This window comes from Pyricularia oryzae, chromosome 6 (assembly GCF_000002495.2).
Source record: "Pyricularia oryzae 70-15 chromosome 6, whole genome shotgun sequence".
NCBI classification, from domain to species: domain Eukaryota; kingdom Fungi; phylum Ascomycota; class Sordariomycetes; order Magnaporthales; family Pyriculariaceae; genus Pyricularia; species Pyricularia oryzae.
Genome location: NC_017853.1, coordinates 2225555 through 2251901, shown reverse-complemented (window position 1 = coordinate 2251901; position 26347 = coordinate 2225555). Strand labels below are relative to the sequence as shown.

Genomic DNA, 26347 nt, shown 5'->3' with positions numbered 1-26347 from the left:
GTCAATTGCCCCACTTGTGGCCGCGAAAAAGATGCAGCACCAGTCTGTGCTTCTTTGATGGCAACTACCCCGAAATACTTGAAATCACTGTAGGTCGTGCAGCCAAACATTTTCTTAACGCGGCGACATAGTGGTCTTATACGCACCATCAAGACTACACCAGCGCGCCAGCAGAGCGGAACGACCCTAAAAAAGGGCTCAGGAAGAGAGCGGTTTAATTGAGGCGTGCGTGCGGTTTGCTGCACCAACGGCCTTCGCCATGGCCGGCAAAGGCGTCAGGTGCCTCAGTGAGGCCATGAGAACCATGAGGATATCTTCGACATTATTGCCAGCCAGACAACCAATGGTATGTACCTTTGACTGTGTCGGTCAGAACAAAGCTACATCCCAAATACTGACTGGCTGGATCGCCGTGTAGAACTGGACAAAACCTCTGGCATCATCACTGTCGAGCCGTACAATGGCTACTACTTCCGATCCGACCCCGTTCAAGACGAAGCTGCTCAACGGCGGCACCGAACAAAGTTCGGCAGCGCCAACGCAACCGATATGGACACCACCCTCGGAAATCCCAGTTACAATCTACGACTTCCCGAGCCTTGAGCCCCTGACCCTGGAGGCCTGGCCTACCAAACATCTTGATCTCCCCTTCCGCCGCGACCTCCTCCATCTTGCCGTTACGTACGAGGGTGATGGAACCAGGCAGGGTACGGCATCCTCCAAAACCAAGTGGGACGTCCACGGCTCCCACCGCAAACAGGCCCCTCAGAAGGGCACGGGTAACGCCCGTGTAGGCTGGAAGCAGTCGCCCCTGCGACGCGGAGGAGGCAAGTCCCACGGTCCGCACCCACGTGACTTTTCCACGCGCATGAACCACAAGGTCTACGATCTGGCATGGCGCACTGCGCTCTCCTACCGCTACCGTCGCGGCGAGCTGTTTGTGGTCCGTGATGGAAGCCTCGACATGCCGCTGCCAGCCGACTTCCTGGCCCTGGCCGCCGAGGGCAGGCTCGGCCGCGAGCTCGAGGACGGCTTCGTCGACCGCATGGTTCGCGAGACCCTTAACCCCCTCGGATGGGGCAAGGAGGGTGGACGCTCCACGTTTGTTGTGAGCTGCGACAAGGCAGGCCGGCCCAACCTGTTTTCCAGTCTCGAAATCGCCCAGAAGGAAGCACGTGCCCTCGAAGTCGACGATGTTGACGTCAAGGACATCTTGGAGACTGGCCGGATTGTGATCGAGCGCCGCGCCCTGAAGAGGCTCATCGAGGAACACCAGAGCGATCTCGTGAGCCGCATCGTCGTCAACGGCTCCAGGGTCACAGGACCGCTGGCCGGGGCTACCAGGACCTTGGTAGAGTGAAGCACAGCGGGGAGGTAGCAAGAGTTGAGAGGGAATAAATGAAAACCCCTCTCATCAGCAACCGAAAAGGACAAGCATGTAGCTTGACGCATGTAAGATGTATGTATCTGCTTTCTATGTACAAATAGTCGGTAGGGTGTGGAAGAATATTGCCATCAGTCCAAGCTTACGGGTTTATAGAGATTTGATGCCTCGGTTCATTCTCACAAACGTGAATATCCCTGGTTTATTTGGGCTGTATCGCTGAATGCCCTGGGCCATACATAGTACATTGTTGCATGTGCATACCATGCGTGTGGTCGTGTCAAGCTGTGTGTGCCCTATATGTACTTGGTTGGCGCTTTGGGCATACTATGATTGACATTGTAACTAACCAAAAACAAATTGTATCTCGTACCGTTTGAAGTCCCTCGAATCTCAATAGGACTCAATTGACAGTACCATAATTCTTTTCTTAATGCTACCCTACGGGATAAGGTTCTTTCCAGCCACGGCAAAATAGTTGGGTACCAGCTACCTGCAGAGCCAGTTATAATCCCTGATATTTGGACGAAATGAAGACATCAGCCAGCTGTACCAAAAACAAGAGATGAACAAAAGCGTCCAACCACGATTTACCATGCTTGATATGCCGACGGACTTTGACAGGAAACCCGATCAAAGCTTAATCCATGTGGGGTGGGGAGCCTAATTCGTTCAACACGTATTAATTTCTTACTTGGTTTGGACGACTTTTGTCTTTATCTTTTTATTTTTTCAGTTATTTATTTATTTTTCTTCCCTATTTAGAGCCTGCCATTCGCCTTTGCCGCATTTACTTCCGGGTCGCTGTTGGGTGCGGGGCCACAAGAGCGAGGATCAGTATTCAGATCTGGACGAATCGCCGGCCGGTTATTTTCGGTGTTCGATCAAAGTCGCGGAGCCGGAGCAGCCCCCGTTATCTGGTCTACTGTCAAAAACCCTTTGAGCCAGCCCCTCGACCTTTTTCTGTCTATTTTATTTTGGAGGAATCCCCCAAAAAATCCTATTCCCTTTTTCTTCTAAACTCTATTCTTTCCTTATCGTTTGAAACCGATTTTCTCACCCGTAGCTAGCAATGCTAGCTTTACGACAGACTTCACTGGGACAGAAACTTGCGCGCCTTTCGTTTCCAGCCCACAAAGCACACACAGCCAATACGCATGATTTTTTTTTTTCAATTCAAAATGTAAACTTGGTATGACGTAAGTACAGATGTTTACCCCTGGGACATTGAAGCCAGTTTGTGACCATGCTCATTAGTTTGTCTAGCTAGACCTATATACTCGCAGAGTTTATGGTTTCTTCAATTCTAGAAAAAATGACAACTCTGCCATGAGCAAATCATTCGCTGGTGAGCTAAGTGATTGCACACCCTTGCCAATTTTTCCCCCTCAAATTTTGCCTCCAATACAATGTCATAAGTCATGTAACATCATTCGCCATAACAAGGCTAAAGAAGAAAAAGAAGGAAAATGAGACAAAACAAAAGATAAAATATGAGGCGACCGCCGAGGTGACCTCCCCTCTGGGGGGGGGGGGGGGGTTTGCCCGTTGCAGCATTCAGCGCTGTCGTGAGATGAAATCTCAAGCATACAAAGGCAGCATGCACCCAAGACAATCCGAGTGGAGGATTACTTGGCAGGTTGACTCATGCTCATGCCGACCGCGCGACACACAAGATGACAAAATTTGCCGTCCGTCATACGGAACATTCCCACCCACCTGTGTTTTCCATATCAAAAAAGAGATCCTAACCTTCTTCGTTTTCTAGAGGATTCATTGTGTTGAAGGGGGGCACTGTGGGAGAAGTTTGGGCGGAACCGATGGCATAGACCGGGAGTTCCATGGGCGAGTTCCATGCGCTCTCGGATATTGAATGCGATGATCGACATCTTACCGGCATCCCGGCCGTCTGAGATGAACCGGCACTTCCTTGCCTCGATCGTCTCGAAGCCGCCATCATACTTTCGGATAATGAGCTTCGATGTGACGAAGCAGTCGCCGTGGTAGGCGCGACCGATTCTATAAGCTTCTCATAGGTCAACCCACCACCTACGCCACCCTGCTCTCGCATGGCGCGCTCCTTGCTTTCCCGAACGAAACGTTGAGTTTCGAACTCGAGCCAGTTGTCGATCCGGGGATCCTTACAAGACGCGTGGTCCATCAGGTGGTTCTTCATGCTGTTTAACTCATTCATCAACACCTGAGCTTCCGTGTGGAGCGCGTGATTTGTCGTTTCAAGCTCGACGCACTGTTCCTCCAAATCTTGGACGAACTCCTTCTTCTTCTTTCGACACTTGAGCGCCGCAACCCTATTCCGCTCAAGCACCGTACTGCGCTTGCCGTCATCATCTCCATCGACGTCCGGAGACGTCTTTCTAGACCTGACTGTTCTTGTCGCGGACGATCCAACCGTCGCATTGCTTTGGGTGCGCTTTTTCTTCTTCGCCGGAGGATCTGCAACGGGCGAATCTGTTGCACCAAACGAGATGGATCTGGAAGACCTTGAGCGGGAGGATTTGCTCTGTGGCCTTCCTGTTTTCGGTATGCGGCTCGCATTACTTCCACTCGAGTTTGTAGTGGTCAGGGACGGTACCCGAGAGATGGATGGTTTCTCTCCAGACGCTGCGGCGAGGAGCCCTGGGTCGACCGCGGTCACAAGCGGTGCCGGAGGCGCGATGGTATACGGGTTCATCCCGTAGCCCAATCCGCCGGCGGTTGCGTTTGCCATCCCCTGCTGGGCCATGGCCTGCTCTTCGAGGAAGACAGTAGGATAGGGATCGTCCCCTTGGACCTGAGTCTGCCTTATCCCAGAGTCGACAAGGCCTGTACTGTCCTCAAATGACGGATGAAAAGGCATTCCTTGTGTCACATTGGTAGGTCCGAAGGTTGCAGGAAGAGTGTTGGGATAAGGTTGCAGCCCAGCGTCCATGTCGGGCAGGCTATCATCGGGGAAGCTGCGAGATTTCATTAATGCGACTCCTGGCTCTTCCTCAAGTGGCGAGTATTTGTCGAGTTTGGCGATCGCGACGGTCTGCGGTTTGTGTTGCGCGGAGCCGGTGTTTGATGCCGTGTGCAATGCTAAGATACTAACTGTGGCCAGAGGGATCGAATTTACATGACCGTGGGGCTGCCTGTGAAGCAGTGTTGAATTATGAAGCCGGTGCGCGCTGGGGGGGTAAAACCTAAAAGCTCCCACAGCTGCGAATGGCACAGAGGTTCAATGAGGCAGGTGTCCGGACAGTACCTGGAGACTTGTTTTCTGTCCGCATGCCAGGCAGGCTCGGGTGGGTTTCCAGGGTGCGACCCTGGAGGGTGCAACGCAAATACTTGGCCCCCAGGCTTGCTGCAGAAAGGACAAAAAGTTGTCGATAGCTGGGTATCTCCGTCCAAGTCCCTGGTATTGTCGATAGGTGGAAAGCTTGGGGCGTGTGAGATACCAAGCGCGGTAGGGTAGGAAACAAATATCAAGGGTTCTTGTTTTTTCTCGGGTATAGGCACGTAGGTTCGACGTCAAAGCGGATAGGCGACCGGTAATTTACAAAAATAAACCAAATCAAGGATCAACAGGGAAAGTAAATCGAGTTTTTGGAATGAACAATGGGATTCCGGTGGGGGGCTCTGTCGCTTTTCAAGTTTGTGGGAGGGGGTCTTTCTCTTCTTGTTCCTGCGGCTCGAAGAATTGGCAGAAATGTTGCAGAAGTCGCATGCATCAAACGTTGGGAGAAGTTTTGTAATTGATTACCATCTGGTATTTCCGGGACCCTCATGTATAGGTACCGTAGTTGCGGTATGTACCTTATCTTATTAATATTTATTATTATTTATTTTCTCTTTTATTCTTTTTTCTGATCCCTTTCCCCCACTCAAATTTTTTTTCTCTTTCTCTCAGTTTCTTGTTTTTTTTTTTTTTTTTTTTTTTTGCACCGTGGAGTGAGAAGTAGTTTATGAAGATCGCCGATGGCAGGCGCGTTCTCCCGGAGCAAATACTCCTAAACATCTCTGGTCCTGGTAAAAGTTGCCGCTGGATCAGGGAACATCAAGCAGCCGAGTACCTAGGTAGGTATATGACTGTGTGGGTACCCCCATTTGCGCACGTTACGGTTACGGATACAGCAATTGATGGCGGGGATCCACAATCCACATTGAGCGAGTCGACCAGACCATAATTCAAGGTTATTACGAAAAACACGCCTGGAAAAGGACCAGCATGGGGAGGAGGAGACAGAGGATACTGGGAAGAAACGAAGCGAGAGTACTCAAGTCTCCTCCAGAGAAAAATAAGTGGATTTAAAAAAATAGCTGTCAGGTTTGTCAACTCAGGATCTTCAGTCTAGACTAGACCAGGAGGGTGCCGGAACCAAAATGAGGTGATCGATAATTAGGTGTCAGTACCAAAATTTCTTAATACCGGACGTACAGTCGTAACAAGGGACATACCGGTTAGGGTCATCATCATCTTCATGTTAGCTCAAGAATGACAAACTTATATTGTGACTAGCGCAAGGTACACCAGACCCCGAAATTCGAATTGAGCTCTGCATCCATATAAACTGAGGGGATCGGTGCGGCGCATTACATCCGCAGTACGTTGAACAGATACGGTACCAAACAAACATTAGGGAGCCCTACCCAGGTAGGTCTAGTTCTAGTTCGTTACCTACCTACGTGGTAGACAAGTCGCTACCTGCACAGCCTTGGCAGTATGCTGATCAACTGTTAGCAGCCGCTGCCATCACTGGCACATATATGTGGGGCAAGGGTTCACATCAAAATACATAGTAGGTAGGTACCTAGGTACCTTACTTATTTTGATAGCCTACCTAAGGTAATTTGCCTTTTTTGCTAACCAAGATTTTATTTCCCTTACCCTATCTATCGCCTCTGTTCGAGCTATAATCGGCTTCTATCTTGATTGGCCTGCCTGGCCTTGCTCGCATTGTGTTGTCTGCCGTTATCAGATGCATCCACAACTAGAACTAGAATGGGAGGGTTAGCCACTTTGTTACCTGTTATATTTACCTTCCTCGTTTATGTATATACGGTATATCTCCCTTTTCGTCCAAACCGGCCACCTGGTGCTCAAATAAAAAGATCTACAGAGAAAGTTGTACCACGTACAAGTGCCAAATACCTTGCTGCGTAATATTTGCGATTATTCCCGTTCCCGCTTGTGCACATATTGTTCGCGCAACCCGATACATCATAGCTGGGTCCAGATTTTTCTCGATCCTGAACCAGAAAAGACTCACAATGCGGCTCGATGACCGGCATTTCGCCCCCTTATAAACGGCAAGCTCAACTCGAATTTACCGGTAAATGTTATTGGCTCGTTGTCCCTGTTGGGGGCACCAATCGGGGTCCCCAATCTCTCTTTTCTTCTTCTTTTCCCCCGGGGAGTTTCGCCCGGCTAATTCTAGCCGACGTCACCGCCCGTCCTTCGGGGGAAACTGCCCCGCCACTGGTTGGTCTCCGTTGGAGATGCAAATGCGGGGCAGGGTCTCGGCAAGGGGGGGAACGAAGGAAAACGTGCCTGAGTGCCTAGCGCATGCTAGGCTTGCTAGGCCGCTCTGTCTGTTTCAACCTCCCTGCCTTTTTTTTGGTCAACATCCCTGGGGTCCTGGCGAAGCTCGGTTACCCAGCTTATTAGGAGGATCTTCTCCAGGGAGCTCTCCGGTTGGACGCGTCGCTTTTGCGTTTCCATCAAAAAACTCGACGATACCGCGTTTCCGCCACCTCGAACACGTTTTTCGGGGGGACCACATCTCGATTAAATCCCCGCCACGGAAAAAACAGTTCGTTGAAGCATTGCATATTACCAGGCAAAACATCTTTCTCTCGTGTGACATCACGTTTTTAACCTCCTCGAGGATTGGCGCAAAAATTTCTGCCCTCATAACAATAGGCACAAGTTGTTGGGATTTTGTTTTCTTTATTATGGAGCAGACCTCAACCCCACGTGTCAACTGCGGTCTTCTAGACTCGTATGTTGGTCGCAATGTTATGGTCGTCGGCAGAGTTCAACAGCTGCGCGGCGACGTTGCACTCATTGATGCAGATGGAAACGTCACCGCAAATCTGAACCGAGTATGTGATTGATTAAGGGCTCCTTATTTTACCTCGTCTGTTTTCTGGTGCTATCTCGGCACGTTGTGACGGAAAAACCATAACCCTCTTACACATCACATCCGCCCAGAAGCCTATGCGAATCTAGATCCTGGATTTCTAATCTCAAAGGCCTTCCTTTCGCCCCTCATATTTTAGGACTCGCACCTCCTCGTCGGCAACGCCGCGCAAATCATTGGCAAAGTCAACCCGGACCTGACCATCAAAGTCCTGAGCTCCCACGACCTCGGCCCGAACGTCGACATGAACGTCTCGAGGGCGGTCGTTGAGACGTCCCAGAAGCTCAAGGCGCTGTTTGAGTATGACGGATCAGAGCAGCCGCAGCATTGACGGCAATCCACGGCCGCCGGCGGGTACATGTCCCTGGTCACGCCACCACCACGGTCGACCCGAGTTGCCGTTGTTTGGCCGGCCGGCCCTTCTAGTTTATCCGTCGAGGGAGGTTCTATACCTGCTGCTGTTCCTGCTGGTACTGGCGCTGTTGCTGTTGCTACCGCTGCGTCGCAAGGACCTACGCCGTCTCGACATGCGCGCGAGCAGAAGCCCAAGGTGTTGATAAAGGAAGAAATTTCTCAAGAGGAGGACGAGGGTGAGGAGAATCCATGTGATGCTACTACAAGTAATGCGCCGCACGAAGTTATGGTTAAAGAAAACGCAGACAAGCGGATAGGCAATGTGGCACGTTTCCCGCGGCCATCATACTACGAAGATGGGAGAGTTTCTGGTGGGAGGATCAGGAGAAGGCGGTTGTCATCGCCACGTCCAGCACCAGCAAAGTTCAATGCAGCAGCATCGCGCCAGCCTGAGAACTATGAGACTTATGATATTGATGATGACGAAAGCTCGGAACTGATGGACGCTATTCTGGAGGATATGGGCAGGTTGACTGTTACCATGAAAATGGACGACACAGGACGCTGGAGAATTTTATGGAAGTCTAGAGAGCTCGATATCTGACAGGCAGACAGGCACATAATGACCAATATCATTATCTTTTCGTCTTGGTACCCAATTGGTGTTTAATGCATGGGAGCCTTTCTTGTCAAATGACGTAGATTCAGTCTAGGTCTAGTCTAATAGGTGGGCAAGATAACTTGGTTGGATTCCTCCATGGAAGTAGAACAGTTGTCGCCACGCCTGTTCCACACAAACGTCATTTGTTCGAGATCCTGTGGAACATTTATTCTATCTACAGTTTGAAACAATGGAAAGCGTAAGATACCATGGTTTTGATGCGGGTGGTAATAACAATTCCCATTCACGAATATTCAAATGCAACCATAACTCCGTCGCTGAGCCAAGTGCGCCGCTGCATGGCGTTTTTTACACCTTTCTAAAAAGCAGATTGGAACCACCCAGAAAAATCAACGGCAAAAAAGAAAAGAAACACCTGCCGGAACGTACGTTTGTCAGGAGACAAGGGAACAAGAAGAAAAAAGACAAAACAAACGTCGAGACAAAGCCGGCATTCCTGGATTTGAAAGTCCAAGACTGTGGTCACTGCCTTGGCGCCTCGACGGGAACCGGATTAAAGAGGTCATGGATCGAAAGAGCCTCATCAAGGGCTCGACGCTGGTCTTCAGTTAACTAGACATTTTGACCAACATCGACCCCGGCCATGGTACAGTCTTCTTGTTCATTGTGCGACCACGTCGTCATGTCCCATGATGGATCGTAATTCATCACGCCGCCCTCCTTAATAAGCGGCGGCGAGCTAGGCATCGGCATATTGGTGTTGAGGACATTATCAAAGTCAAGTAAGTTTGAGCTTAGATCAAATCCTCCCAAATCGCCAAGTCCATGCGACGGCGAGCCGTTGGTAAAGCCATTGGCCTCGGAAAGAAGCTGCGAAAGAGTGGCAGGGAATGGCGAATCGCCCAGACCGGTGATAGCCATGTCTTCAACGGCGAAGTGAGCTGAGAGATGTTGTCGGCCTGGAGTCCGAGAGGGTGTGCGCTGCAAGCCGGCAAGACCGCGAGATGGTGAGATCATCGTGACTGTTCGCTGCGAGCGAATCGACTTGGATACGCTACGAGTAATCGGCCGGTGGCTTGGTGTAGGACGGGTCGGGGTCTTAAACGGACCTCCACTGCTGCCGTTGGGAGGTGGTGTAGATGGGCGCATGGGCGGCGTTCCGAAAAGATCCGCCATTTCTTTATCTGAGTTCTTGGTAGGCGTTATCGTTTTCTGCATCTGAGACGAAGCGTTCTGCCCGGGTTTGGCGGCTGCAAATTCGGGGCCGGGCTTGACGATATTAATGGCCGACTCGCCAAGGACCTTTGGAACTCCATCTTTTCTCGGCGAAGGGAAGAGAAGCCTCCTAGCCGGCCCGAGGTCATCTTCAACAGCAATTGGGCTTTGTGCAGTTCCGCTGCCCCTAGAGTGTGTTGACCCCGGGCCCCTGGAGTTTGGGGATCCCAAAAAACCCGTGCCTGTCTGCGCTTCGTTTGTCGAGGCTTGCCTGCTTTGCAACGTGTTGTTGGTCTCGTCCCCCAACTGCTCGTAACCTGGTCCCAGAGGATCCGTCATATAGCACGCTTCCGAGGTAAGGTTCAGTTGGGCGTCGCTTTTAGTCCGCGCCTTTTTGGAGCGACCGTTTCCAGAGCTTGCGCTTTTGTCACGCTTCCTGCGTGGCTGGTTGAGACGGGCGAGGTTTTTGTCCCATTGTTCTGGTGGGCGATGACACTTGAACTTCCCAAGCCAAATACCACAGGGATTGCAAATCAAGGACTTATTCCAGAGAGCCTTGTCTTCTCCTGGACCCAGTGATTTCTTGACCAGTCGGTATGAGGTGGGGTTGTCGTCCTTGTCTCGCTCAAGGATATCGATGGCTGTCACGAGTCCGGGCTTCTCCGAGTAGTCATGAAACCCTGGCGACCCAACGTGATCCTGTGTCCACATCTTGCGCCACGTGGGAGTCTCGATTGCACCGCAGTTGCTGCAGAATGGCGGCATTTCGCCCTGCTCAATGGCTTGCTGCAACCGTTCCTTGATAGTCTGCTTTTTAGCGTAGTTTTTGTTGCTCGTGGTCTGTTCCTGCAGAGTATCACTTGGTGGGCAAGGAGCCTCAGAGTAGGAGACGGGTGGCAATGGAAGCGTCAACATGGTTTGCGGGCCAACTGGATCGCTAGCTGTAACAGTGGACAAATTGTTCTCTGGAACAGGGGTCGCGCTCGTTGTAGGTCGAGATGTTGATGTGTTGGGGGGCAACATCATAGGCAGGTCAGGCTCAGGAACCGACGCAGCGGCCATCAGGGCCTGGAGTTGCTCATCAGAGATTCCTTCCCCTTTTGAAGATTCCTGTTGAAAATCCTCCTGCGCAGTTTGCTCCAAGTTTTGCTCCTGCGGTTTCAGGACAGGCTCTTTGGATGAATCTTTTGAAGGGTTCCGAGCGTCTTGTTGAGAAAGCTGCACATTGCCTAGCCCTTTTGTGGATGGCTCTTCAACTGAAGGTAGAGGTTGATCTGCAGCAGTGGGTGTGACGGCGGGTGTCAGAGCAGCTCCTCCTATGGGTAATTCTGGAACACTCGTCCTCCTGGATTTAGGCTCAGTGTTGGAACGCTTCATTGCGGGAGGCACTGAGGACTCCTGTTGTTGTTTTAACCTGTGAGATTGACTTCGCGGCGGGTTATAGATACTCGTTTGCGGAAGGAGTTCCTGCGGACCAGGTATCTCCTCCATGAATGGGAACCCTTGACTCTGTACGTTGCTGCCTTTCCTAGGGACAGGCTTTGCGATCTTTGGGAGCTTGGGTGAGGCCTCGCGCTGTTGACTCAGCCGAGGTTTCTGAGGCGGCAAAGTTTGTGCTTCATCGTCGTCGATACCGCCGTCAATACCGCCACTCATGAACCCAGAATCATGTCGAGGGTTTGGAAGCATGCGAGGTAGAACGGGGCTTGACGCTGCCGGGCTTGATCTTATGAAGGCAGTTGACCTTGGGACTGGCGGAGACGACCCGAGATCCGCCGGGCTCTCCTCTGGCGTATAGACCTGTTCAGATGGCGCCAAAGACTCTGTTGGAGACCGTGCGTCCATCCGCTGATGACCGGACATGCCAAAACTTGACTCATGCTGCAGGCTGGGATAGCTCATGGCATCATCCGTGCTGGCGATCGAATCATGGCGGGAAAGCGCTGCGACTGGCTTCTTCCTTTGCTTAACCTTCCTTGCGACAGGGCCCTGAGGGACAGGTGTGGGCGCGCGGGGTCCTTCCTGAAGATGACTCCCGCCCACGGGGTCGCCGGTTGTGCCAACAGGCCTTATGCTCCGGATGGATCCCGAGATGGCAGCAACAACACGGAGTGAGTCTGCAGTCGAATCCAAAGACGGTCTGTCCTCAGACCAATCAGCCATCGTCGTTTTCGCTCGTTTCCTTTGAGGTCCGTCATCGGCATCTGTCGGATCTTCAAGGCCAGATGTGTTGCCGTCGGCTACTGGCTTTTTCTTCGGACGCCCGCGCGGCCGGCCGGTTGGAACTCTTGACCGTGCTCGGGATGAGGGCCTAGATGATTTCGCTATCGGTACAGCCGTGGATTCCTTGACATCTGGGGTCCCTATTCTGGACTGGCTGGCAGTAAAGGGGCCGTCGTGCATTGGACCCAAGGGTTGCAGTGGCTGGGGCTGTGAGTACTGCTGCTGATAATGTTGATGAGCAGGCGAATAATGCTGCCTCGACATGACATGATCGGACATCGGTCTGGCCGAATCCGAGGAACCTGTCTGGGGGATAGGAGCTGGAGACGGAGCATGCGCCGGAGGGATTGAGGCGGACCCAGGCCGAGATCCTGGAATTTGTATTTGAGGGTAGCTGTTACGTGAAGACGGCTGTTGTGGCTGTTGCATGGAAGAACCGCTTGCTGATCGAGCCAGGTTAGGATTGGACTGAATGAATGAGTTCCACTCTGTGGTGTCTGTTGGTGTTGACGCAGCAGGCATATTCGAATGCTGCTGCTGGGGTTGCGATTGACGATGTTGTTGCTGGTGGTATTGCATCCCGTTATCATGAGTAGGAGGATACTCTGTACTTTGCTCTGTCCTTTGCCTCCTCCTAGCCACTGCAGCCAGCTTCAGCTTAACCTCAAGGGTCTCCTTGGGACTGCTGTTGAAAAAGCTCAAGAGGTTTTTGGTAACGCGACCCGTCACAAGCTTGGGCATCTCGTTCGGCCGAAGAGCCTCCAGTCCCCAAGACAACATGCCCTGCCCAACTAGTGGAGTGTCGGCCTCGGAGTAATCGAATGCATAGACGGTATAATCAAGATCCTGCTGATCAAAAAGTTCGGGACTGCACTGGTGGATTGCTTGCAGACATATTCGGAGGTCAATGACTCCAATTGAGTTGGTCTCGTCCAGGGGTATGGTTTGGATCTGTTGCATTTGCGGCCATCTTGCCAGCAAGTTGTCGGCACTGTCCTTCAGGCTGTATAGGACCTTAACTGTAAACCGGTCATATCTCAATTAGCACAAGCCAAGGCCACTTGTGTTGCTGCCTCCATCTGCGAGTCCCTTACCTCCCATAGGCCGTGTCTGGGGGCCACATTCATCGCGATCTGAAGCAACGGGCGGCGTTGGCATATGCTGCTGGGTGAAGCTCTGCGCAGCGCCTGACCAATCGTGCCCATTGAGGCCCGCAGAATATGAGGAAGCCATCGTTGCCAACAATACAATACAGCCGGACCAGTCGAGTGGTCGGTTAGGGGCTGTTTGTGCGTTGCTGGACGGGCTGCGGGAGAGAAGATTTGGACTTTCGTTTCCAAATCTGGGTTGAGTTGGGTAGGTGGAGGAAATGTTCAAGAATGCAATCCGTTGCCCAGTCCCCGGGGAGATATGGGTCCTTATCCAAAGTGGTTTAAGTTCGAGACTGGTCCGTGTTCCCGCGAGCGAGCGCGCGTGAAAGGGTGACGCGCGCCGCTAGAAGTGGATCGACGTCCGGGGTCTAAGACACCTGGATAATGACGCCGACTGAAAAATCAATTAATTTCGAATAACATCGATCCTGTTATAGCCAGGTATACGGAAGCCGGATCTCGTCTGAGAGGGGCTAGTTCCGATATGTTAGGAGAGTTTGATGCAGCGCGGAGGTGTGTGATGGGTATGAAAACAAGCAACCTCGGAGTTGAGGGGAGCTCGGTGAGAGCTTCAATGAAACCGAGTTGGGGAATGCACTTTACGCGAATGACGCGACTTGGTGAGAGCGGGGCCAAAGTCAAGCGGGTACGTAGTTTAAGTGCGTTCACGCGTGGAAACGCGGGTAGGCGCGACCGACGCTAGCACAGGGGCAGTCCGTGTTACCACTTAAAGATCCGCGAAAAGCGGGTCCTTGATACGGAGACTTTGATAACTTCCACTCTTGCACCTCGACTTTGAGATGACGGGACGGGAAGCTAGACAGGCTTGACAGGAAGAGAGATGGTAAGCTGGTCGGGTGCCTTGCTAAGCTAGGCGGGGTCCATGCGTCAATGAATCATTGATGACATGTGAGTTGCCTGAGGAATTCAGGTCATTTTGACGGTACTTACTTGCTCTCCCGAGAGCACAAATGCAAGTCTTACCCAGGATTGCTTGATGCTCAGGTCCGAATATGACCTAGTTCACTGGAGGTTTTTCTTGGAACCAAGGCAATGAATGCCACCGTATGTGGGCGGGTGCGTGGGCTACTATTTATACTTCCAGGTTCTTGATACCAACTGATCGTCATCAAGCTGGGACCTCGACCGCCTGCAGGCTTGACGGCACCTATTGTTCCCGTCGCCCGGCCAGCAGCTCCATGAAATTTCTGAGTAAGCTTTCCACGTTGACACACTTTGGGCAACTACCTAGTTACCGACCACCATGATATCTCCCTACCTACCTATTTTATACCAAGTACACGATTGGTCGCCACATTGGCGGTTCTCAAAAAAGACATATTCAGGCAACATACCGGAATCACGATTCAATAATATTAAAGAAGAAAAACGCCATTCTGCACTTTTAGGCAATATTGGGTAACTAAAACATATTTTTACATATACATGATTAGTCTACAAGTAGGCAACCCAGCCCGATCGGCTAGTTTACCCAAGTGGCCCTACCATGGGCGCCCGCCACAGTCTTGCGGTAGACGATCTCTTCCACGACTTCTTTAACTCCAAGCCTAGCCTTTGAGAGAGCGACGAATTTGCTGATAACCTCACGTTGGCTGAGATCCTCGGTCTGAACCAGCTCTCGAACCTGCCTCTCCCTCGGCAAGCCAAAGTCCGTGAATGGATATTCGTTGAAGTCGCGCTTGTTGAGGAATTTGATAGGCTGCAAATCCTTGGCAGGCCTGAAGAAATTCTTGAACGTCTCGCTCTCGGTGTCGACATCTCCAATCTTTGCCGGGTTGTAGTTTGGGTTCCTCTTTGGCTTGCTGATTAGGCGCGCCGTGACACCTTCGTTGAAGTCAGGTGATGCCATGAACTTGGCTGCGAGCTGGTGCTCTTTCTCAAAGGTCTCACGGATACCCCACTTCTGGGCGATACGCAACTGCCTGAGGCTGACGTGAAGGGAGATCGGCGAGCGGCTGTGCAGGGTATCCAGGGTCTTCTGCGCCCATTCACGCACGGGCCCGGACTCGGCTTCGTTCTGCAATGCAGCCACAATTTTTGCGACGCTGTCATGGCTGAAGCAGCGGTCTATGGCCTGTCGTAGCTCACCGGCCAGGAGAATGGGCTGGTCGTGTGGCAGACCGGTTGTGTACTCCTCAATGGCGGTGGTGATGTGTGCAAGCCTCTCCTGCATGCTGTCGTAGTCGTTGAACCTCAGCTCGGCCAGGCGCGATTCCAACAGCGGCAAAGTCGTCGAGTGCATGTAGTGAGTCGCAATACCCGTGTAGAATACGTTGGCTCCCGAGAGGGTTTCACCAGTCAACCCCAGGTAGGTACCAATGGCTCCGTCCAGTCTGGGGAGGAAAAATGAGGCGCCCACATCGGGGAAGAAGCCAATGTTCGTCTCAGGCATGGCGAAGACGGTCCTCTCTGTAGCAATCCTCATGGGCGCATGGGCGCTCAAGCCAACACCTCCTCCCATGGTGATTCCGTCCATAAAGGCGATGTAGGGCGTCTGATATGTGGCGATAAGGTGATCAAGCGCATATTCCTCGGCGAAATAGGCAGCTGACTGCTGGACTCCTTGCTTCCCCTTGACGTTTGCTTCAGCGAGTGCTGCCACATCACCTCCTGCGCAAAACGCCTTATCCCCGGCGCCTTTCATCACAATGACGTTGGCCATGTCCGATTTCTCCCATTCGAGCAGCCGTGGTGTGATTTTCTTGATCATGGACAGGTTCAACGAGTTGAGTTTTTTAGGCCGGTTGAGCTCGATTGTTCGTAGGCCGTATAGGCTGCTGAACAAGACATCCTGTTCATCTTCGGCGTACTGTGCTTTAACCGTCGACATCTACAGAAAAAGAAAATTGAAAAAAATTGCAGTCATGGTTAGTTCTGGTTTGGCGCATTAGTAGAAGCCTGAAAAGAACAATCGTGCATACCTGCGCCCTGTATTCTGGCTTCGCAGATAATATTTTTGCTCGCAAAGGCATCGTGATGCCGACACGAGAGAATGCGTGAGAAGCTGATGGTGCTGCCCAAGCGGCGCGGCCTAGAAGGACGCGAGACGACATCTAGATGGGGCGTGTGAAGGGTAGAGAGGATTGCAAGCTGGTTGGCAGTAGTCGATCAGACTAACTTAGCATCGAACCCCCTCAGGCCATGTGTCGCCTCAAAAATGCGCAATGGCTTCGCACTCGTGTTTTTTTTTAATATACTTTTTGATGATGTGCAACGATGAGGTAGTGCAGCTAGGTACGTCTGCTTATCTCAAGCTTTGCCTTGCAACGAAGGAGCTGTCGGTTGTCGCCGGGATTTTTCTCGGCCCCACATCGCCGGGGTAATTGGCTGCTGTCAAAGTCTTGACAGTTGACACTGTTATTTGAACTGTGAAAGGTCTTTGCAATGTCGCATTTCTCGTTATCTTATCGTGCAATGTGTTTTGGTGTGGGCAGTACAGTACCTTGGGCTAATTATTGGCGCTGCGAACTATTAGCTCCAGACATCAGTTGCGACGCCGCTCCCGCATTTTACTTCGACCAGGTTTACGCGAAACCGTGATAGACCACAAAACACCACAAGCATGGCGGACCCAAAGATCCAGTAAGCAGAGTTATTGTCGCGTAATTCAGATGGCCACATCATGCTAATATTTTCAATAGGGAGCTTCTGACGAAGCCGCGCAACGAACTCACGTGCGTATCAAGCCCCTCCCTATCCTCGCCGTCCAGTTGCTCCTAGCCTAAACCAATGAGCTAGCTTGGGTTTTATTGCGTGCTGGCAATGCAACCTGTTCTGACTGTTTAATTGCTGCTGCAGAGAATACGAGATTGCGCAGCTAGAGGAGCACGAGTTCAGCGCCGGCCCACTCTCGATCCTCCAGACCGCCGTGAGGAGCCACACCCAAGTCCTCATCTCGATCCGGAACAACCGCAAGCTGCTTGCGCGCGTCAAGGCTTTCGATAGGCACTGCAATATGGTGCTCGAGAACGTGAAGGAGATGTGGACGGAGACGCCGAGGTTGGCGAGCGGGAAGAAGGGAAGGCCCGTAAACAAGGACCGCTTCATTAGCAAAATGTGAGTGCAAGTGTGGGAGATAGAGGAAAAGAAAATTGCTGCCTCTCTGCAAGGTCTGAAAGAAGAGAGTCTCTAGCTAACATTCTCCTCCCAAAATTAGGTTTTTAAGAGGAGACTCGGTCATCTTGGTTCTTCTCAGCTAATGCACTCACAACTTTCTACATTCTTTCTTGTTCTCATCTTGATGCGATTATGAATGACCAGGGCAAAATCCGGTCTTCTCACGTTTAGCACAGGCAGCACATTTCATTATCAGAAAACGGCGTTGAAAAGTGGCTAAGTACAGCCTTGATGCCTCGATGCTTGTTTCACGGGAGGTTTTACGCAAAGCTTGCTCAATAAACATTGGAGTAACTGCAACTAACTGGACATATTAAATGATATCAAAAAAGGCCTCCTGAATCTTGCAATTAAACATGCCCCTTAAGATTGTCTTGCTAACCCATTAAAGAAGGCAGCAAGTCCCCAAGCTCCAGCGTCGGGTACCTGTTCGAAACCGGTTCCTCCCACGTATGTCGACCTGCCAAAGCTGGGCTTCATGCCCTTGGTGCTTTCAGCTCCCTTTTGGGCTGCGCTGGCGGCAGTGCCTACATTGCCGGTCTCTGCGAGCGTGTTTACGAATGGGTGGAGAGCATCGATCAGAGTTCGGTCGCCCACTTGTGCCTGCGAGTAGTTTCCGAGCGCCTTGCAGCTCTCCTTCAGTACTTTGGCCCACAGCTCAGGGGAGGCTGTCGACTCGCCCGATGAAGGAGCGTTGTCGCGCAGTGATCGGAGCATTGCATTTAGGAAGATGGAGTACAGAGCGCCAGATGTGCCGTCCATGTGATTCTCCACGACCGGCACTATGCTTGCCACGTCGACCGCGGCATCGCCACTTAGTGGGTTGCTCGCAAGGTGTTTGAGTACGGCTTTGAGTTTAGATGGTCAGCACTGAGCTCAAAGTTTGTCCTTTTCAAGGCTGGGAAACGGGAAAAACAATCGGAACCTACCTTCAGCGCCCCTCCTCAAGCCAATACCACAGTCGCCATCGCCAACCACCGTGTCGTACTTGGTGACCTCAGGCTCAACGGCAATGACATTTTCCAATGCTGCAGTGATAGCGTTTTGAGCAACGGCGGCATCCAACCTCAGCCCAGTAGGCTTGAGATCTCTCTCCTCCTTCAAGTTGCCCTCTTTGGTTGCCGTAGGCGGCGAGTCCCATGTCTCGGTAGCGATAGGGGCAGACCATCCAGTGGCCTCGCAGGGGTCGTCCAACAACTGCACCATTGTTGCAGAACTGCCAGTATCAACTACCTTCAGCAGTGAGATGCTAAAACCCAGCCCGTTGAGGCTGGTCATAAAGGTCCCGGCGAGAACTCGCACCGGCTTGATGGCCCACGTCGTCCCTAGCTGCTTCGCCACCTCTGCGGTAATGCCGCCCATTTCCAAAACGCTCACACCGCCGAGGTTGTTGACTAGCAGGACGAACTTGTCGCCGCTGCCGACCTGCGTATACGCGCGGTCAGCGTCCTTCTGGTCGAGCAGCTGCGCCAGCATCCGCTCCACAAGCGCGGGCAGCTCAAGGTCCTTCTCACGACCCGATCCAGGTTCGTTGTGGATGCCCATGCCGATCTCGACCTCGCCCTCGGCCAAGGTGTCCTCCTGGTCTGCTGCCTTGCGGCCGGGGACGTGAACGTGTTCGAGGCTGGCGCCGATACTGGCAACGTTGGATGCGACAAGACGAGCGACGTGGGTCACCTCGGACAGGTTGGCGCCCCGCGCGGCCAGGGCACCGGCGATCTTATCCACCAGGACGGTGCCGGCGATGCCGCGACGGCCGACCTTACCACCCTTTGCACGGCCGACGCCAACGTCATCCCCGATGACGACCATCTCGACGTTGATGCCGGCCGCACGCGCCTTTTCGGCTGCGACGCCAAAGTTGAGTATGTCGCCTGTGTAGTTCATGACGGTGATGAGCACGCCGCCCCCGTCTGCCCTGTCGCCGACCTCTACCCTCGACGTGATGGCGGTGCGGACCTGCTCGGTGGACGGGCTGGCGAATATTGTGCCGGCCACGGCGGCCGAAAGTAGGCCACGGCCTACCATGCCGCCAAAGGACGGTTCATGACCGGAGCCGCCGCCGGAGATGATGGCGACGGGCTGTCTTGGGCGGCGCGAGTCCGGCCGCACGTAGATTATCTTGTTCTCGGCGTCGCATGCTACCGAGGGATTGGTGATGGTGATGGCGTGCAGGGCCGTGTTGACCAGGTGGGTTGGGTCGTTGACAAAGTGTCTAGCAGACATTGTTGGTGTGAGGAGTTGGAAGGGAGGGGCCGCAGTGGCTGGCTGCTTTTTTGTATTGTGTTGTGTTTGCCCTGACCTTTTATGTTGATCTGCAAAAGGAAACTTAGATCTTCATGTGGAAGCTTTACGATCCTGGGTTGTCTAAATACTGATGGACAATTCCTTTCCCTTGGCCTTCCGAAGACGGCGCTCCGCATCTGATGGCAGGAGGTGCACGCACGAGAACCCCTTTGGGGGCATTTGATAAACGACAGTACTCTGACATGCGGGGAGTTCTTCTTGGGGGGGGGGGGTTACTTTTTGCGGAGTCGATGCCGAAAGAACGTCTACTTCGTACCTTGGATGCACCGAAGTATACGTAGTAGTTCAGTCATGGGATGCGGGGGAGACATGCTAGAACATGCGATATATCCACATAAAGTCATTACTGGCTTGCTTCAACTTTTGTCACCAATACGTAGTATGTACGAGGTATGTATAGCAGGAAGTCGAGGAGTGGGGTTGTGTTGGTTTGGATGGAAGACTACTCTCCCCTCATCCCCACGGCGCTGTGGGTGGGGGCGGGGGATGTATCCTCCATGTTGGGGATACAAAAGTCAATCAAAGATCCTCACGCATGTGCATCGCATGAGCATCAGCATGAGCATTATGACATGGACTAAGGCATTCTTGCATATATGTTTTTTTAACAAATATCTGTACATGAATCAAGGTATCTATCTTTATACCTTTACCCTACCCAACAATGCATCTCAACTCCCAGAGCTGGTTGCTTAAAAAGAAAAGCCCCAACGCCGATACATATTATGCAAACCCATGGATGCCTTTTTTTCGAAATCGAAAGCAGCCACTTTGCCCGCCTATCATTACAGAGCCCTCAAACACAAGTGTTGTCTGAGAGCCTGTCAAACCCCAAGGGAAATATTTTTAACGTGGCTTTCGTCCGTCTGAACGCCATGTTGGGTATCCAATAAAGAAAGAAAAAAAAGTGTGTGTGTTTGTGTGTGTGCGCGATAGAGACCCAATGTAGTGGACACACAAGAGAAAAGGAAAAAGAGAGAAGAAAACATGACGAAAGAAAGACGGCGTCTTTGCCATGGTTTTCATTTCTCATGTTACCACAAAGATGCACGCACCGACCAAGCTGAGGATGGTGCCTGTTGTCAAGAAGCCAGCCGCCACCCGACCAGCCGTCGTGATGGGCTGGAAGACTCCAATTTCGGGGGCCTTGATGATGCCGGCGGTGGGGTCGCCCTTTGAGGTTCCACCCGTGTCCGACGTGACGGGCACCACCTCCTTCGTGTTGTTTCTGATGAGCGTGTACATGAGCGCGTTGAGGGCGTTCATCTGCTCGCCCACGCCCACCATGCCGTCAAAGTCTTTGCCCGCCTTGTACCGGAACCCGCAGGCTGTTCCCGGCTTGCCCGAGAAGCCCGCCGCCGGGCTGCCCGAGCACGCCACCGCCGCGGCCTCGGCGTTGTTCCGCAGGATCGGCTGGATCGTGTTGAAGGTGAAGGGCGCCAGCTGCGACGTGCCGCCCAGCCACCTCGTCAGGTACCCCTTGAAACTGCGCTGGTCGTTGTTGCACGTGCCCACGAACTCGCACCCAGGCTCGACCAGAACCTGATTTTGGACGAAGCTGATCATGGTCCGGTCAAGCAGCCCGCTCACCCTCTCCTTCCACTTTGGCGACTCGGTCAAGTTGTACATGAACGCCGCGCCGTGCATGAAGATGCCCGCGTTGTAGGTCCACTGCACCATGTCGGGCTTTTTGCAGTCTTGGCCGCCGTCTGCGACGGCGCCGTCATAAATTTCGAACTTTTCCGTCATGAGATTCGTGCTCCGCTCCCAATCCCATATCTTGTTCGCCCATTCCGCATACGTCTGGTTGCCCGTGAAACGGGCAAGGCGGGCCGCCAGGTTGAAGAAGGCTCCGTTAGAGATGGAGTTCTTGTAGTTGAACCCGTTGTTGAACTGAAATATCTGCCAGCGAAGGCCTCCACCGCAGGTCTTCATATCCCAACGAGCAGTATATTCGTTGAAGACAGCCTGCGCGAGGGCTAGCCATTGTGGTTGCCCGGGCGGGGGGTCTGGGTATCTGCTCTCGGCTGCGGACATTGCAGCCAACGCCCAAAAACCCTGGTCGTCGTTTCCCAAAGTCCTCGTCTGGTTCACTGGCATGTAGTCCTTGTTGTCTCCTACTTGGTGTAGTAGCGCCTGTGTCGTCACCGGGTTGTAAGTAGCGTCTCCGGTGAGCAACCAATAATCTACCATTGTGCCAAACATGGCACCAGCCTCCCACCCTGTTGTACGTGTTGAGGGTCATGTTAGTACTCGCAATAGTAACAAAGAAAACGAGAGCTGACCACGTACAAAAGTAGGGATCTGGCAAGTTCCCCGGTGTGTCTCCAGTGTTGTTTCCAGTGTAATACTTCATCATACCAAAGGCAACTGTGCTGGCTGCAGATTTGACTGAATTTGGATCATTAAAGTTGACATTTAATGAAACAGCCCCAGGCAGCTGCTGCAGAAGCAAGCATGCTGCTGCCGCCTTTTTTAATAGTATCATGGTCGTCTAATATTCGGGGGGTTTTTTTTGGGATAGGTAAGGTACGTAGCATAGGCGGGTCCGAGTTTTCGGACGACACGACGAGACGAGGAAATAAATCTTCGGCTCTCAGCTGCGAAAAAAAGGACAAAGTTGATCTTGTACCCCTTTAAATCATATTCCTGGAAATCGAAGGAGGAACATAGACTTGTTGGGGCGAGTTATAGTATCAGAAAATCAAAAGATCCAGAACAATGCCCAGCAATGCAGTGTCGCCTTTTTTCTTATATCGATTATCGTCGTTGTCGCCGGGACGGAAAGAAGAGAAATTCAGCGTCAAAGGAACGGACGGACGGAACGCTCGTCTTTTGGGAGGACCGGCCAATGAAAGGAGATAGCAAGGGGAAAAAAAACCGAAAAGACAGATGAAGGGGCGGGAAAACTTTGTGAAAAACAAACAAGAGCGTCAACGTTCTTGTGTATTAGACGAAAAGAAAAACAAAATAAAATAAAATAAAATAAATAAAATAAAAATGAGTTGAGCACCTGGACCAAGCTGCCTCGACCAAAGGTGACAATTCAGAGAGAAAAAAAAAAAGAAAAAGAGACGAATACTCAAGCCCTCAAAGAGTGGCGACAGTTGACTTGAGTACGTCTCCCCCACAGCCTACCACGTACACCCAGCAAAGGGCTAGACCAGTTGCACCTCATTCCCAGCATCCAAACGAGAACTCGACCAGGTTCTTCACAGGGGGGCACATGATATCGTTCGACCATACACCCTCCACAGTTGAGGCTGACGCTTCCAATCCTGTTGCACATGAAGACTGGAACCCAAAACGGGCGGACGAATGTAGGGGCAAGGCTTGGCCAACCAAGCAAGCATTGTACGGGGGCAAACGTCAGGTCGATAGCCTGATGCTGTGGGGTCTTGGGTTGCGGTAGGGTGGAACATGGGAAAGGGTATCCCTACCAAAGCGCCAAGATGAAACGGTGCGAGTCGGACTCTTGTAACCGGCGCCTCTCTGCCGTGGAGTCAACCCACCGGAGATATCTATACAATATGGTGCACACCTCGCGCTTTCGATAACCTGGTCTTAATCGCTCTCCGGAGCGATTAAGCAGCAAACGATGCGACGAGAGACAAAGAAGCAACAACAAACTTTTTATAGAAAATAGGTCGTCGCGGGTCGCCGAGGCGGCCCCAGAAAATCATATGCTTGTGATGGTGTCAGTGACGATCGCCCGAACCTAGCTTCCGCAAGGGGTCCCGGCTGGTGGAGCGACAGGCGACTGTACCAAGCAATGTGTACAGTACAGCGCATTAGAAGAGTGTTAAAAAAGTATATCTTGGCGCCGAGGTCACCCCTTCGAGGGATTTGTCCGTTTACAACAACGCATCGGCTGCTTGCTGTATATGCTCCATTTGGTATCTGAAAGACAACACCACTAGACGGAATCAAAAGCGCAACGCCGTGTGCGACATTTTTGCAGAGGTGGTCTCATACCCTTCCGCGTAGGTACCAATCCATGTCCAGATGCTTCCGCATCAGGGGAAGCACTGGTAGGAAAAAAGAAGAAAAAAGAAGAAAAACATCCCACATTCCAGGACTGGCTGCGTTTGGAACAAGTCTTACCCTGCCCATGCCGTGGATTATTGGTAACACATACTGCATGCGTTGGAGTACGTAACTACTAGAGATAGGCAGAGATGAGTCGCAGGCCCTTCATATTTCCGCCGTGAGGGAACGTTGCCAATCCCGTTCGCCATACGGCATGGTTTACTTCTTCTGCTTTTTGGCTGGTGGCTGGCCCGGGGTCTGCGCTGGAGAATTTTCACCCTCCTCATCCTCGTCTGACTCAAAGTCGTCACCGCTGTCGTTGCCATCATCTTCCTGTGCTTGCACTTTAAAAGATGAATGTCGTTCGTCAATCACAGATCCCAGAAGCCAGAAGCCAGAAGAACTTGTCAAAAATCGCCATCAAGGACTTACTGAAATATTTGATGGCATCCTGCCATAAATCGTCCGCGATGCAAACTGCAAGCTCATCACCGCCAGGGAAAGCCTCTAGCGCATCTTGGTCATCTTCGTCCATGTCTTCATCCTTGTCCTCAGTTGCTGTCACTTCAGGCATCTTTCCCTGCATCTTCAGACGTCTCTCTTCTTGCGATTGCCGGTTCTCCTCGGCCGTGACATGTCGACCGCGATAACCAAACCAGGCAAAGAAGCTCACCCCACCAACACCACCCGCACTCTCAATCTTCTTCTTGAGGGCCTCTTGTGATGGAGTCATTCCCTCGGGTTTGTCGATCTTTGCCGATGCACCTTGATTTTGCTCCTCATCCCAAACTTGCCTTGCCATGGCAAGCAGCCCATGTGTCAGGTCCTTTCCGGATTTCCATTTGATGTCGACGGGCTCGCTGACCAGACCGGACCAGCTTGAGTCCTTGGAACGTCGGTACCAGAACTTCTTCTCGAGGAAGCGATCCTCAAAGTAATCGTTTTCACCAAATTCCCATTTGATGGAGATGCTTCTCGGGTCACCACCTTCTACCTCATTGTCGATCTCGAAATGTGAAACGGAAATCGACTTGAGTGACGACATGAGCACATTTGCATCTGTCGGCTGAATATATTCGTCAATGTCCTGAGGCGCCTGTTCGAACACCAATGGCCAAAAGTTTGGTATTGCCGCGATAGCCTTGGCTCGCTTCTCCAATATAGGTCTGGTGATCTGAACATGTTGACGGACTAGGACAGATAGACGAGACCGGTTAGCTGTGACTCCAGTCTTGACACGGGCAGCAGCTAGTCCCGATCATTATAGTTTCTGGCTCCACAGGTCTGACTATAGCTACAGCACTCTAGGTAGGCTTTTGATGATTTGCATATGTCGATCCAGAGGAACCAAAGCAAATTGTTTGGCCAGGTATGTTGCACCTACCAAGCTCCACTTCGGCGTCTTCAAATTCTTCTTGTATTTCGTGCAATTGTTCATAAGTTACCGTACTGCCGTCGGGCACAGCTGGGGTCGATGTCGAAGACATGGTTGCCTTGTGTTTTGTTTTGTCTCTTTTTCTTTCCCGAGTTTTTATTGAGCAGTTTCGACAACTTCCTTCCCCATTTGGGGTTTGAGCAGTGATTGCAGCAATTTAAAAAATGGGTATTGAGGCTGAAAATCAGAAGCTCTACCTATTGCGGAATGGCCCGTGTCGAATTGATTGGACGCCCGGCAGACAGGTTTTGTTTAGCAGCTGTTTCGGTGAATTTTGGGGTTGGGAAATCGTTTGAGGACAACCGGTTGTTCTCTGGAAAGGAGACCCACAACAAAAGCCTTCAAGAATCAAGAATTCAATTGCAGAGTGCGGTACAGGTAACAACAGAACAGTAGTTGCAAGGATAAGACACCTAGAAACTACGGTAGTATCAGTTGTCCGTTGCCAGTGTGGTCCATGTCCAGCACCTCACCTCTGTCAGCGAGTCTTGGCAGCCGGATGTCACCGTGCATGCCTCACCGCCTAATAATAAAGCTAGCCCCACATGAAAGGCCGGGCTTTACTTTAAACCAAGGTTGAGTTGTACCTGTTGTAGTATGAGTAGGTATCCTTACAGTAGATCTACCAAGTACATACAACTCTAGGCAGAGCATAGCCACCCCCCCCCCCCCCAAGAGCCTTGAAATTTCTTCTCCGGCACCGGCCACGATTTTGCTACCAACGGCAGGAGCGAGCCCGAACAAGGCATCTATCCGCGCCAACTACTGCGCGAATACCGAGGCCCGGAGTTGCTAGCATTGAGTGGAAACACATAATATTAAGTGTCCAATCTAGGCACCTGCCTGACCTATCTACACCTAGGCATCCTTGTTAGACCTGCTTTAGCATCATGAACACGGCTTGGTCTCTTTTCGTTAAGGATAGAAAGATGAGCAAAATTTGTAAAAATAAAATAAAAATCAAGCGAGTCTTCGCAATCATAACGTGAAAGAGCCTGTATACTGCCTATTACCTGCCGAGTAAGGCGCCTTGTAAATGACAGTAACATCTAGGTGAACATGAGCGAGTAGCCACTAACTCTAGGAGAAAAAAAAGTCGTTTGCGGGAGCCCATGGGGAGCCCAAACCTTATTTTCCTTTCTTCACCGGAGGTTCTGTTTTTTTTTTTTTTTTTTTTTTTTCGACGACTGATAACAATCATCAGCTGGTGCACGGCCAGAGCTAGACATGGGACTTGCACATCGAGAGATAAGAAAGGAGCAAAATTAAACAAATAAAAACAAAAAGGAAGAAGCGAGGCCGGACGGCAAGCGTCTGCGGGTACCATCACGCCGTGAACTGACTGACTCTCCACAGATTTCATGGAGG

At 51.7% G+C, this 26347-nt stretch overlaps 9 protein-coding genes across 9 annotated transcripts; 3 read left to right on the top strand and 6 right to left on the bottom strand.

Annotated features, from left to right (window-relative positions):
* Window positions 1-66: 66 nt before the first annotated feature.
* On the top strand, window positions 67-1850 carry MGG_04008 (60S ribosomal protein L4). The gene is made up of 2 exons (XM_003719794.1): window positions 67-346; window positions 419-1850. Exons 1-2 carry the CDS (start codon window positions 260-262, stop codon window positions 1358-1360), a joined length of 1029 nt encoding a protein of 342 aa, XP_003719842.1. The 5' UTR covers window positions 67-259; the 3' UTR covers window positions 1361-1850.
* Window positions 1851-2863: 1013 nt separating this feature from the next.
* Window positions 2864-5206, bottom strand: MGG_04009 (uncharacterized protein). The gene has a single exon (XM_003719793.1). The coding sequence runs from the start codon at window positions 4350-4352 to the stop codon at window positions 3132-3134; it is 1221 nt and encodes a 406-aa protein (XP_003719841.1). The 5' UTR covers window positions 4353-5206; the 3' UTR covers window positions 2864-3131.
* A 2112-nt stretch (window positions 5207-7318) lies between these two features.
* Window positions 7319-7837, top strand: MGG_04010 (uncharacterized protein; the record flags this gene model as incomplete). The annotated part of the gene is made up of 2 exons (XM_003719792.1): window positions 7319-7468; window positions 7646-7837. 2 exons carry the CDS (start codon window positions 7319-7321, stop codon window positions 7835-7837), a joined length of 342 nt encoding a protein of 113 aa, XP_003719840.1.
* Window positions 7838-8548: 711 nt separating this feature from the next.
* MGG_04011 (uncharacterized protein) lies at window positions 8549-13735 on the bottom strand. The gene is made up of 2 exons (XM_003719791.1): window positions 13015-13735; window positions 8549-12939 (listed from the first exon to the last, which is right to left on the bottom strand). The coding sequence occupies exons 1-2, from the start codon at window positions 13151-13153 to the stop codon at window positions 9095-9097; spliced, it is 3984 nt and encodes a 1327-aa protein (XP_003719839.1). The 5' UTR covers window positions 13154-13735; the 3' UTR covers window positions 8549-9094.
* Window positions 13736-14345: 610 nt separating this feature from the next.
* Window positions 14346-16370, bottom strand: MGG_04012 (3-hydroxyisobutyryl-CoA hydrolase). The gene is made up of 2 exons (XM_003719790.1): window positions 16014-16370; window positions 14346-15922 (listed from the first exon to the last, which is right to left on the bottom strand). The coding sequence occupies exons 1-2, from the start codon at window positions 16143-16145 to the stop codon at window positions 14555-14557; spliced, it is 1500 nt and encodes a 499-aa protein (XP_003719838.1). The 5' UTR covers window positions 16146-16370; the 3' UTR covers window positions 14346-14554.
* A 104-nt stretch (window positions 16371-16474) lies between these two features.
* On the top strand, window positions 16475-17520 carry MGG_04013 (small nuclear ribonucleoprotein Sm D2). The gene is made up of 4 exons (XM_003719789.1): window positions 16475-16674; window positions 16734-16766; window positions 16891-17148; window positions 17249-17520. Exons 1-4 carry the CDS (start codon window positions 16655-16657, stop codon window positions 17289-17291), a joined length of 354 nt encoding a protein of 117 aa, XP_003719837.1. The 5' UTR covers window positions 16475-16654; the 3' UTR covers window positions 17292-17520.
* MGG_04014 (dihydroxyacetone kinase) lies at window positions 17460-19938 on the bottom strand. Its single transcript, XM_003719788.1, has 2 exons — window positions 18138-19938; window positions 17460-18056 (listed from the first exon to the last, which is right to left on the bottom strand). The coding sequence occupies exons 1-2, from the start codon at window positions 19432-19434 to the stop codon at window positions 17572-17574; spliced, it is 1782 nt and encodes a 593-aa protein (XP_003719836.1). The 5' UTR covers window positions 19435-19938; the 3' UTR covers window positions 17460-17571.
* A 109-nt stretch (window positions 19939-20047) lies between these two features.
* Window positions 20048-22554, bottom strand: MGG_04015 (mannan endo-1,6-alpha-mannosidase DCW1). The gene is made up of 2 exons (XM_003719787.1): window positions 21808-22554; window positions 20048-21737 (listed from the first exon to the last, which is right to left on the bottom strand). Exons 1-2 carry the CDS (start codon window positions 22001-22003, stop codon window positions 20545-20547), a joined length of 1389 nt encoding a protein of 462 aa, XP_003719835.1. The 5' UTR covers window positions 22004-22554; the 3' UTR covers window positions 20048-20544.
* Window positions 22555-23127: 573 nt separating this feature from the next.
* Window positions 23128-25415, bottom strand: MGG_04016 (uncharacterized protein). Its single transcript, XM_003719786.1, has 3 exons — window positions 24929-25415; window positions 23977-24735; window positions 23128-23888 (listed from the first exon to the last, which is right to left on the bottom strand). The coding sequence occupies exons 1-3, from the start codon at window positions 25029-25031 to the stop codon at window positions 23764-23766; spliced, it is 987 nt and encodes a 328-aa protein (XP_003719834.1). The 5' UTR covers window positions 25032-25415; the 3' UTR covers window positions 23128-23763.
* Window positions 25416-26347: the final 932 nt, after the last annotated feature.

Excerpts from the sequence above, each read along its gene's own strand:
- MGG_04008 (XM_003719794.1), top strand. The coding sequence starts at position 260 with ATGGCCGGCAAAGGCGTCAGGTGCCTCAGTGAGGCCATGAGAACCATG. Across the intron at positions 347-418 it reads TGCCAGCCAGACAACCAATG|AACTGGACAAAACCTCTGGC; the intron begins GTATGTACCTTT and ends ATCGCCGTGTAG.
- MGG_04009 (XM_003719793.1), bottom strand. The coding sequence starts at position 4,352 with ATGAAATCTCGCAGCTTCCCCGATGATAGCCTGCCCGACATGGACGCT.
- MGG_04011 (XM_003719791.1), bottom strand. The coding sequence starts at position 13,153 with ATGGCTTCCTCATATTCTGCGGGCCTCAATGGGCACGATTGGTCAGGC. Across the intron at positions 12,940-13,014 it reads CCAGACACGGCCTATGGGAG|TTAAGGTCCTATACAGCCTG; the intron begins GTAAGGGACTCG and ends ACCGGTTTACAG.
- MGG_04012 (XM_003719790.1), bottom strand. The coding sequence starts at position 16,145 with ATGTCGTCTCGCGTCCTTCTAGGCCGCGCCGCTTGGGCAGCACCATCA. Across the intron at positions 15,923-16,013 it reads AGCCAGAATACAGGGCGCAG|ATGTCGACGGTTAAAGCACA; the intron begins GTATGCACGATT and ends CTTTTTCTGTAG.
- MGG_04013 (XM_003719789.1), top strand. The coding sequence starts at position 16,655 with ATGGCGGACCCAAAGATCCA. Across the intron at positions 16,675-16,733 it reads ATGGCGGACCCAAAGATCCA|GGAGCTTCTGACGAAGCCGC; the intron begins GTAAGCAGAGTT and ends TATTTTCAATAG. Across the intron at positions 17,149-17,248 it reads GACCGCTTCATTAGCAAAAT|GTTTTTAAGAGGAGACTCGG; the intron begins GTGAGTGCAAGT and ends TCCCAAAATTAG.
- MGG_04014 (XM_003719788.1), bottom strand. The coding sequence starts at position 19,434 with ATGTCTGCTAGACACTTTGTCAACGACCCAACCCACCTGGTCAACACG. Across the intron at positions 18,057-18,137 it reads CTTGAGGAGGGGCGCTGAAG|CCGTACTCAAACACCTTGCG; the intron begins GTAGGTTCCGAT and ends CTAAACTCAAAG.
- MGG_04015 (XM_003719787.1), bottom strand. The coding sequence starts at position 22,003 with ATGATACTATTAAAAAAGGCGGCAGCAGCATGCTTGCTTCTGCAGCAG. Across the intron at positions 21,738-21,807 it reads CTTGCCAGATCCCTACTTTT|GGTGGGAGGCTGGTGCCATG; the intron begins GTACGTGGTCAG and ends CACGTACAACAG.
- MGG_04016 (XM_003719786.1), bottom strand. The coding sequence starts at position 25,031 with ATGTCTTCGACATCGACCCCAGCTGTGCCCGACGGCAGTACGGTAACT. Across the intron at positions 24,736-24,928 it reads AGACGCCGAAGTGGAGCTTG|TCCGTCAACATGTTCAGATC; the intron begins GTAGGTGCAACA and ends TATCTGTCCTAG. Across the intron at positions 23,889-23,976 it reads GGATGCCATCAAATATTTCA|TGCAAGCACAGGAAGATGAT; the intron begins GTAAGTCCTTGA and ends CATCTTTTAAAG.